Source organism: Sphaeramia orbicularis, chromosome 9 (assembly GCF_902148855.1).
Source record: "Sphaeramia orbicularis chromosome 9, fSphaOr1.1, whole genome shotgun sequence".
Classification (NCBI taxonomy): domain Eukaryota; kingdom Metazoa; phylum Chordata; class Actinopteri; order Kurtiformes; family Apogonidae; genus Sphaeramia; species Sphaeramia orbicularis.
In genome coordinates, this window is record NC_043965.1 from 55,297,694 (window position 1) to 55,308,669 (window position 10,976).

At 40.1% G+C, this 10,976-nt stretch overlaps 1 protein-coding gene across 1 annotated transcript; it reads right to left on the bottom strand.

Moving 5' to 3' along the window:
• Positions 1-2,622: 2,622 nt before the first annotated feature.
• sprn2 (shadow of prion protein 2) lies at positions 2,623-6,809 on the bottom strand. Its single transcript, XM_030143352.1, has 2 exons — positions 6,637-6,809; positions 2,623-3,759 (listed from the first exon to the last, which is right to left on the bottom strand). Exon 2 carries the CDS (start codon positions 3,750-3,752, stop codon positions 3,204-3,206), a length of 549 nt encoding a protein of 182 aa, XP_029999212.1. The 5' UTR covers positions 3,753-3,759; positions 6,637-6,809; the 3' UTR covers positions 2,623-3,203.
• Between the last annotated feature and the right edge of the window lie 4,167 nt (positions 6,810-10,976).

The following is a 10,976-nucleotide window of genomic DNA, read 5'->3' on the forward strand; positions in this document are numbered from 1 at the left end:
CAGAATTCAGACTTGTATGTGCTGAAGATAGATTCTGTCCATTTAAATGTTTTATTTTGTTTTGTTTTATTTTGTTTCCTTGCATGTTCGAAATAAATAAATGAATCAAAATCAATGCATGATGCTGGTAAAAAGGAATGGGATAGAAAAAGAGGCTAAATTAAAGGAGGTAAAGAGATAAATGCATGGCATTTTCATGCACCGGTGTGATGACCAGGTGGCCTGTCCATGGTGGATCTGGGAGAGGCGCCCTCATTTCTGCAGGACTGCTGAGGTGAGCACGAGAGACAAGTACAGTTTAGTGAGGCAAGATGAGTGACAAAAAGAATTTGACACTCATATTTCAAATACACATTACTCATGCATGACAAGGTACCATAAAACAGTATCACTCGAAGGAGCATGTTATGAACATTAATATCTGCACAGAATATGAAGTTGGTATGTTTAACCAAACTGTATCTGGGCTGTCAAACTCCTGTTAGTTCAGTTCCACATTCAGCTAAATTTGATCTGCAGTGGACCCAACCAGTCAAATAATAACAGAATAATATAGAAATAATGTCAACTCCAAACTTTTATCTGTTTTAGAGCGAAAAAAAGTAAATTAACATTATGAACAGGTTTACATCTACAAACTATCCTTTCAACAGATGTGAATAACATGAACAAACTGAAAAAAATCAGTGTAATTTGAACAATATTCTGCCTCAGTTTATCATTTCCACATGTACAGTAGAACTTACAGATCACAGTGGATCTACAAACACAAAATATTTAGTAACAGGCAGAATCTTGGTAAAATTGTACTGACTTCTCTTAACTCTTTCCCTCCAGAGCATTTTCCAGTGAGTTGGTAGCCAGCGCCAGCCTTTTTGGTCATTTTCACTCATCTTTGGAGGCTGACTGAAAATGTTGTGTTAGGAGTATGTGAACACTGAATACATCAAAAGAAAGAACAGACCTTCAACTTTTAAACACAAGAAACGATTTTATTCTATCTTCATTCGTTTATGGGATATGAACATTTGAATATTGGTCATTTTCAGGAAAAAACTGAATTTTGAGCAAAAAACTAAGAAAATTGCATTTTTTTTTCAAACATATTTATTTTCAAGATAAAATTGATTTCCTATTTACATTTTTGACTCTTTCTCATTTACCAACAGTAACACTGTATTCAAAATCCCAAAATAAAATAAGAATAACAACAATAATAATAACAAATAACTCTAAGATATCCCATCATTCCACAAAATATTAGAGGAATCTACACCAAACTTTAGACCAAACATCTTCTAAAGCACCAGGTTCCTTCTAAACTTATCACATTTACATACATCAGTTATAAGTCTAACACATAGTAGTTTAGTTTTTTGATATAAACACTTCAATATTCCTCATTTTCAAGAAAAAAAAAGAAACAAATTCACTAAATACTGTAGATTCCTGGCCTTTCCTTGGCTGCACCAGGTCCTCCTGTTGGACCACCTGCTGTGTTTGATCTGGAAATAATTATATGGACATCTAGTTATTTATCTATGCATGAATTTATGTATTTATTCATTTATTTCCTACTAAAGCCAAATCCCAGTGTCTTCCCTGTGTCCTGCTGACATTCTACAGCTGAATCTGTTCTGTGTCCTCAGTCTGAATCTGAACTCACTCTAACAGATGAACACTAGCTGTCCTTTGTCTTGTCCCATGTCTGTGTGTCTGTCTTCTCCTTGAATGTCCACTAGAAATGTCTCTTTTCTCTTCCTCCTTTCTGTCATTTTCTCCGTGCCCTCTCTCTCTTCCTCATCTCTGTGTCGGACCTGAGTCGCTCCGTGTTTCCCGTGTTCCGTCTCCCTCACCTTCTGTTTCTCCGTTCCTGTCTCTAATGGTTCTTCTGTAGCTCCATCACATATTGAACTGTCAGACTCTGTCTCCATAATCATCTTTAAGGCTTTTGAAACTGTGTGCGGTTCCTGCACAGTCTGCATTTCCTCATTCAGTGACTGCCGCTGGATGCGTTGCCATGGGATACGGAGACTCCAGTGCGAAAACGTTAAACCCGGTCCGTCATTTATCCGGAAAAGCTGCTTAATTGTTTGTTTTTGGACTAAGGAAAGTATTTCACACGATCCGCAACAGCTTCAACTACAGTATAACAGTGAAAACACGGAGTGACGGAAAATCTCATCATTCGCGAAGAAAGAGTGAAGACATTTCAGGTTGTTCACATTTTTGCAAAATTATACTTTGTTTTAAAGTAAACACATGAAAATATGTACATTTACAAACAGAAACATGTGGAGTTGTCATTATTTCTATGTTATTATGATCGTATTTGTCTGGTCCCGCCCACTGCAGATTGAACTGGTCTGAATGTGGAACCTGAACTAAAAGGATCGTTCATGTCTTCAGTGTAATTTTTGCATTTCACAAATTCATCCCCAGGGCCGGACTGGACCCTTTGGTGGGCCAGATTTGGCCCCCGGGACGCATGTTTGACACCTGTGTAATCGGCCATCAATCAATTAATTAGAATTAATCACTAGTTTCCCAGATTGTACATATCTATATTGATGCTCCATTTATGTTGCTTTTTATCAGAATAAGGCAAAATCAATACAGGTGTTTATTCTAATAGTTTTTATTTAAAATATTAAATACATATCAATATCACATTCTGTTTGTCACATCTAGTCTATAAAAACATACATTTGAATCATATCTTATGTGTCTGCATTTTATTGAGAACATAAACTTTCTAATATGGAGAGAGACAGAAATGAAAATGTGCATAAATTATTACATTGTGAGAAATAAGTACGACTCATAAATGAACTCATACAGAAGCTCAGACAGTAGACGTACAGTTCAGCTGCTCTGACTCTGACGCTGTCCTGAGGGAACAGGAAACTACTGCTGTTCTACTGGAGCGGAGTGGACGCGTCTGAGAAAAACACACTTCACACAAATGAATCCCACATGACACACGCACAAGTATCAAAAGTCTGGAGGAGTGGAGGACAGAAAGTGGACGCTTCGGTTTGAAGCACTGGACTCAAGTGGAGGCGGAGTCACGTGGAGCTCAAGTCCAGTCCACCTTCACATGGAGAAGACTCAGTGGGTGGAGCTTTTCCTGGTGGTCACATGATCAGGTGGTCCGGTGGTCACATGATCAGGTGGTCAGGTGTGTCTTTGGGACTCCGGGTCTACATGAGCGCCCCCCAGTGGCCCATGAGCAGGGCCATCAGGGAGCCAATCACAACGATGATGCTGCTGTAGGCGGGTCCGCTGGACGCTGCGCCGTAGTAGAACTCCATGTCCCCAGAACCCTCGGGCTCATAGGGGGCCCCGTGTCCTCGCCCATAGCGTGGGACCCCATACCCACCCCCGTATCCTCCGTATCCTCCGTATCCTCCGTACCCTCCATACCCGCCGTATCCCCCATATCCCCCGTATCCCCCGTATCCTCCTCCAAACCCGTACCCGGGTCGGCTCAGGGCAGACCCCACCATAGCGCCCCCTATGGCCCCTGCTGCAGCTGCACCTGCGACTTTCCCAGCGCTGGGGCCGCTGCTCTGGACCGGCCTGTACGCGCCCCCCCCTCCACCCCAGCCCCGGCTGGAGCCTCCTCCACCTCCTCTGCTGAATCCACCAAATCCTCCACGCCCCCGCCGGGCCTCAGAGCTGGGTACGAGTGTGGCCAAGAGCAGGAGGACGAGGGTCAGCGAGACGGAGGTCCTGTGCACTCTGGACATGACTGACCTGCACCGAGAGGAAGGACACGTGTGAAGGACTGGGACTGGGTTAGGGTTAGGGGTTAGCACTAAGAACACTACCACCAGGAGGATCAAAAACATGTCATTGTTCCACTCCTATTTTTACTCTGAATAAACGGCACAAACATGTTCAAACCAGATCCTTTTTATCTTCAGATAAAGTGGAAACGAACCAGAGGGTGATCTATGAACACCAGTACTCCCAAACCCTCACATGGACGGTAAAGCTGAAGGACTGGACTGGACTGGACTAACTGGACTGAACTGGACTAACTGGACTGGAGTGGACTGGATTAACAAGACTGGAGCAGACTGGACTAATTGGACTGGACTGGAATGGACTGAACTGGACTAGACTGGACTGGACCGAACCGTACTGAACTGGACTAGACTGGACTAACTGGACTGGACTGGACCAAACCGGACTGAACTGGACTAGACTGGACTAACTGGACTGGAGTGGAGTGGAGTGGACTGAACTGAACTGGACTGGACTGAACTGTACTAACTGGACTGAACTGGACTAACTGGACTGAATTGGACTAACTGGACTGAACTGAACTGGACTGGACTGGACCGGACCGGACTGTGGATGTGGCTTCAGCCTCTTCATCGGCCCTCTTTGTCTTGGAAACATTTGGACCAGAGGATGGATGTGTGAGGGCTGAAACTCCCTGAGCTAATACTATGTTAATGCGCTGAAAACACCGATTAAAACTGTGAAGTGCTTCCAAATGCAGATGAACAAATGCCAACACACAGCTGGATCTGATGACAGTAGTGTCAGTTTTCTATTAAAAACACACACTAATTAAAGTGTGCTGCTGTAGAAGTCAGACTGCACACAGATGACAAACCCAGTCTGTTAGTTGGACCAACAGGTGGGGGTTGAATTATCTACAGTCCATTCGACAGTATTATTACCCACAGCTGCAGTAGTAATGTCTGTCAAAAATACAGTAATAAATATATATATATATATATTTTTTTTTTTTTCTTTTTTTTTTTCTTTTTTTTTTTTTCGATTAAATGAAGCTCTGACTCAGCAGTAGAACTAGCTGCCGAATAGTGCCCACACAGAAATGAAGCCTGTTCTGTTCTGATCCAAACCATCTATTGGACTGGGTGGTGAACATGTTTATTTCTGCTGTTCACATGGAGGTCTACACACACACACACACACACACACACACATCATGTTGGCTTCATACTTTTTTCCTTCTACAAAATTCACTTAACCCTTTCATGCATGAATTATGAGAACCTTAATCAAGATTTTTTTCCTGAGTGTTTGTATTCCTTTTTAGGCATGAAAAAAAACACTGTTATTTAATTTTTTTGTTTTCTGAACGTATTTTTCTTGGATTAACAAAAATATCCACTCAGCTGGACACCATGGGTTTAATTTTTAAAGCAAATAAACACACATTTACTGTCATACTGTGTGAAAACTATGAAATAAATGTTTTTTTAATGTTGCTAGTCTGATCTTTTCTCACATTTTAACATACTATAATAGTAGTTATTACTCACTCAAATAATATGCAAAAAAAACAAACAAAACAAAACACAAGAACATTTTTTTTGTTAAAAACTGTTAATTATAGTCTAATAACAATTAGCAATTGATTTACACTCAAATATGCTGCTACAGATCAGGTTTCTCAAGAGCTGGAAAGTTTACAGTAATGGTATGAATTGCAGTGTATTATGGGATGGTGCATAAGTGTCCACTGTGTTGGTTGATATGGAACTAAAACAACAAAACCAACGAATATACAAGAAAACGGCTGTAGAAGAACTGTCCTCTGCAGTGACCACTGTGCATGAAAGGGTTAATATGCCAAACTGACTGTTTCAGTACATCCTTGGGTCTGAAGTCCAGGTCGTTGCTTACATCATATTTACTTTTAGTTCTAGTTCTGATCATGCCAGTTTTTTTTGTTTTTTTTTTCTACTTCAAATGAAGCATTCTCAGTATGTTCCGGTCAAAGTGAAGGCGTGACATGAAAACTTGTGTTTCATACCTAAACCCTCCTGACCTGCTCCTGTGTCCGTTCATGAACAGACTGATGGGATGTACTCATTGAGGATTTACTCCTGCTTCGCGCTGCTTCGAAGTTGCAGATAAATTAAGAGGAGTACAGATCATGGCTCTTAATCCAGCTTTGAGAAACACATCTTACACAAGCGGCGTCACTGCTGGAGCGCAGACCTGCACTGAAATGAGGCTCCGCTGAATGGACTCAGGCTCTGGTACGACCACAAACACAGACTGAGGAGCGCTTCGCCTTTCATCCAAACGCTCTGTTCCATTTCTTGTCATTCTGTCGACTTAAATTCCTTTGGCTTGACTCTTTTTTCCTTCTGTTTCCCGTTGACAGTGTTATTCTGATATTCTACCAGACTGTAGACTGTTAGTGCTTGTGTGTATGTCCAGTGAACAGGGTGACATCATTTGCTCTGTCAACACATCTAATCTCTGTCCTCTTAAAAGATGAGTCGGGCTATAATTACACTGGGTCACTTAGTTTGAGAATAATCCAATGACTCTCAGATTAGAGCTGCACTGGCCCAGACTGACAAAAGCAGCATTTCATCTGACTGACTGTACATTTGGTCCTATTTGGATTCACTTCAGTGTTTTTTTTTTTTTTTTTGCTTTATAGAGACTGCCCTTAATTTACCCTGCAGTTGAAGATCTAAGAAAAAATAAGAAAATCCCAAAGAATACACCTTGTCACAGCAATAAAAGGAACAGAAAAGGAAAAGCGTACATTCACATTGTTCCTATTTAGTGTTAAAAAAAAACAAAATCTGGTTTCCAGTCACTGATGGTGTTTTCTGGGAGTGAATGTCTTACCTGTTGAGTGGATATTTGAAATGAAGTCCCAGCTGGTCCTGATGCTGCTCCTCCTGCTTGGTTCTCTGCGGGTTCAGAGTGGATGAAGGTGTGTGTGAGCAGCTGGTCGGCGTCAGAGCGTCTGTGGGGAAGTGTGTTTCAGGGCCAGGCTGATATCCTGGGGACAATCTGAGTCAGGCGCACTGGATCACTCAGTCCCACACCTGCTCATTGGCTGAACATAATCTGCGGTCACACCCACTTCAGACACAAATACCTGAGCACCGGGGTCTGTTTGTGTCTAATTTGGTCAGAATTATTCAACCAGCGACCGTGTGAACCATCTGTACGTCTCTCATGTTATTACACAAGACTCCTACATGATGACATAACATGCCAGACTTTTAACACACTAACTAAGATGACAAAGATGACACCAGGGCTCTCAAACATGCGTCCTGGGGCCAAATGCGTCCCACCAAAGGTTCCAATCCGACCCCTGGGATGAAGTTGCAAAGTGTAAAAATTCCACAGTCCAGGCTGTGGAACTCATTTAAGTTCAGGTTCCACATACAGACCAATCGGATCTACAGTCAAATAATAACATAATAATCTACAAAAAATAATGACAACATATTTTCTTTTCGGTTTGATGTGAAAAAAAAAAACAAAAAACATTATGTCTATAAATAATGATAACTTCAAATGTTTGTCTTTGTTTAATACAAAAAATCACATTAAATTATGAAAATATTTCCATTTCCAAACTCTCCTGTACCAATAAAATATGAAAAACCTGAACAAATGTGACCAACCTGAAATGTCTGTATTAAATTCAGTCCGGTTTGAACTCTTCTTCCTGTTCCTCAGTGTTTAGTGTCTTTGTAGATCTGATCCAGAATGCACATGGACTAATGAGAAGATGAGGCAGAAGACTGGTAAAGTTGGACTGATTTTTCTGAAGAAATTTCAGGTTTTTTTCAGGTTATTCACATCTTTTTGTTTGGATAGTTTATAAAAGTGAGTATTTTCATAATTTAATTGGGTTTTTTTGCGCTAAAACAAACATTTGGAGTTGTCATTATTTATAGGTTATTCTGTGATTATTTTACTGGTCCTGCCCACTGGAGATCAAATCGGGCTGAATGTGGAACCTGAAAGAACAGGAGTTTGAGAGCCCTGGATTACATGTAGGCTTTGAATGGGCTGTTTTACCAACATACATCTTTGTTCATTCATTCATTTCCTGAACCCGCTTTATCCTCATTAGGGTCACAGGGGTCGGTTGGAGCCTATCCCAGCTACTTACAGGCGAAGGTGGGGTACATTCTGGTAGAGATGGGAATCGAGAACTGGTTCTTTTTGAGAACTGGATCCCAGTAGCTCAATTCCTTGGAATCGTTTCCCTGCCTTCTTAATGATTCTGCTTATCAATTCGGCCTCTGTTGCGGTGTCGAGGCAGAAACGGTCTAAACAGACGACACCAGGTCCACTGGAACACTGTCAAAGCTTCCATTTGTTCAAAAGGGTGGAATCCCTCCAATATGTTCAAACATTTGTCCATAGCATGTGATTCATTTGATACGCTACTTCGCAGCGCTTGTGAAACACCAGGTCGTCATCCGGGCCCAGTTCTGGTTCCGGTGGGGGCCACAAACATCGTACCCCCTCAAATACAATTTTCCAAAGGTAGGAGAAAGGAAATGACAGCGGGAGACGGGCAGAGTCGAACTGGTTCCACGTAGTGGAAATGCGGCATAATAAAATAAAAATAATAAGAGTACAAACAGGTGTGTTTGCACTCTTTTATTCCCTCACCCAATGAGAATCAATAAGAGAATCGGATCGATAAGCAAAACTGATAATGGCATTGTTAAATTCTTATCGATTCCCATCCCTACACCCTGGATATGTTGCCAGTTCATCACAGGGCTGAACATATAGAGACAAACAATCACTGTCAAATTCACACCTACGGGCAATTTAGATTAACCCATTAACCTATCGGTGCTTGTGTTTGGATGGTGGGAGGAGCCAGGGTACCTGGAGAGAACCCACGCAGTCACAGGGAGAACATGTAAACTCCACACACAGGTCCCACCCCCATGGACTGAAGGTCCCACCCCCATCAACTGGTGTTGGAATCGAACCCAGGACCTTCTGTCTGCGAGGCACCAGTATTATCCACTGCACCACCGTGTCGCCCCATACATCTGTTTTATTAAATAACAGTCATGGTACGAAAAACAGCCAAAACCTCATTCATTACTTTGTTAAAGAAATGATACAAAAGCAGGCAAATCTATACAGTGACTGAAAATAGAACCATGCACACTCCTCAGGTCCCGTGGACACACTCAGTCTGTGGGCTTTTCAACAAAGATGGTGGAAACATTGAACAGAACAGGCCCAGGCACAAGCACATGGACGCAAGAAGCTGCACATGTAAAAGGAGGAAAAGCACCACCATGGAAATACTCCGGCACATGTTTTCACATTCCTCTATCACAGAGTGATTCCCAGCACACGTCACAGTTGGGCTTTTCTGTTGTGCCACTCATTTTGACTGTATGTTCAAACTGTGCTTCAATATCTAAACATATCATTTTGTTTTCTTCCATAAGGCAAGTAAAAAAAAAAAGAGAAAAGGAACAGAAAGAGGAGGATTAGGGCCACACTGAATCTCTAAAAGCAGGAATATTATGGTTAATATTACGAGAATCAAGTTGTAATTACACAAGAAAAACACTGTAATGAGTAACATTGAGAGGAAATAATGTATCTTTTAAGAAAACTTGAATGAAGACTATTGCAAGATTATTAGAGAAAAATAAGGTATTTTTAAATGAGGTCAAGGCATTACAAGAATATGTGATGAAAATAAAAAATGGAAAGAACTGTTAAAAAAAAAGTAACTTTAAGGGAAAAAAGTAACATTTTAAATAAATAAGTCAAATGATTACAGGAAAAAAAACTAAATGATTTGAGAGACACTCAAACTGTTACAAACATTAAGAACGAGAAGTAAAACTGCAAAGCAAAATAAAACATTTTGGAAAAAACTCAGGAGACACAATAAAGGCTTAATATTACACCATTTGACACAATTCATAATTTATATTTAGAAATCTCAATTAGAAAGCATTGCAACTTTATTCTTGTAATATTGTGACTTTTTTCAAAATATTAAAACAGACATTACAACATTTCTTGTGTAATCAACAACTTTTTCCTGCTATATGATGCCTTTTTTCCAGACACACTCTAAGTTCATCCTCTAAAGCACAGGTGTCGAACATGCGGCCCGGGGGCCAAATCTGGCCCACCAAAGGGTCCAGTCCGGCCCACCAAAGGGCCTGGTCTGGCCCTTTGGATGAATGTGTGAAATGCAAAAATTACACCAAGATATTAATCATTTTAGTTCAGGTTCCACATTCAGACCAATAGGATCTAAAGTGGGTTGGATCAATAAAATACTATTGTAATAACCTATAAATACCCACAACTCCAAATTTTTCTCTTTTCAAAAGTAAACATTTTCATGTATTTACACTAAAACAAGGTATAATTTTGCAAAAACTGTGAATAACCTGAAATGTCTTGAGAGAAGTAAGTGCAATTTTAACAATAATATGTCTGTAAATGAGAAACTGAAGCATAATATTGTTAAAATTGCACTTATAATCCCTCCGGTATCCCGTCCAGCAAGGCCCTTACTAAGCACCAAGTGTGCCTTTTTGGCACACTTGTGGAATAATGTAAAAAAAAATTTCATACAGTTTGTTTTTAATTCTTTTACACTTTTTTCTATTTCATCAACTTGAGCCGTAAATAAAAATACAAAATACTCAATAATTGTCACATATTTTAACCCTTTAAATGCCGTGTTTGTAATGTAACCAAACAATTTTTTTGGATGCAAAAAGCACAAAAAATTATTTTTTTTCAATATACTACATAAAAAGTGGATCACATATTTGATTTTTGCAGCCTGGCATATGTCAGTGATTAACGGCAACATCGGTTAATTTGCATTATTATTTTTGGTGCTAGGTCAAATGTTCAAAAATACTAGCATCTGTCACCAAGTGTGCATAAAATACACACCTATAAATCAAACTATTAAATATGATATATTGATTTATTTTTCTGCTCTAATTTGGTTTTATTTTTGTAAATCAAGGTCAGCCCTAATCATACAGATCAAATGTTAGAAATAGTGCGTTTTAGGCACACTTGGCAGACAGATGCTAGTCTGGTCATTTTCTTTTGTTTACAATGTGCACATTTTAGTTGGTGGACAGAATTTGAAAGATCATGCAAAACTTAACAACTTTTGAATTCTAATCTTATTTAAATTG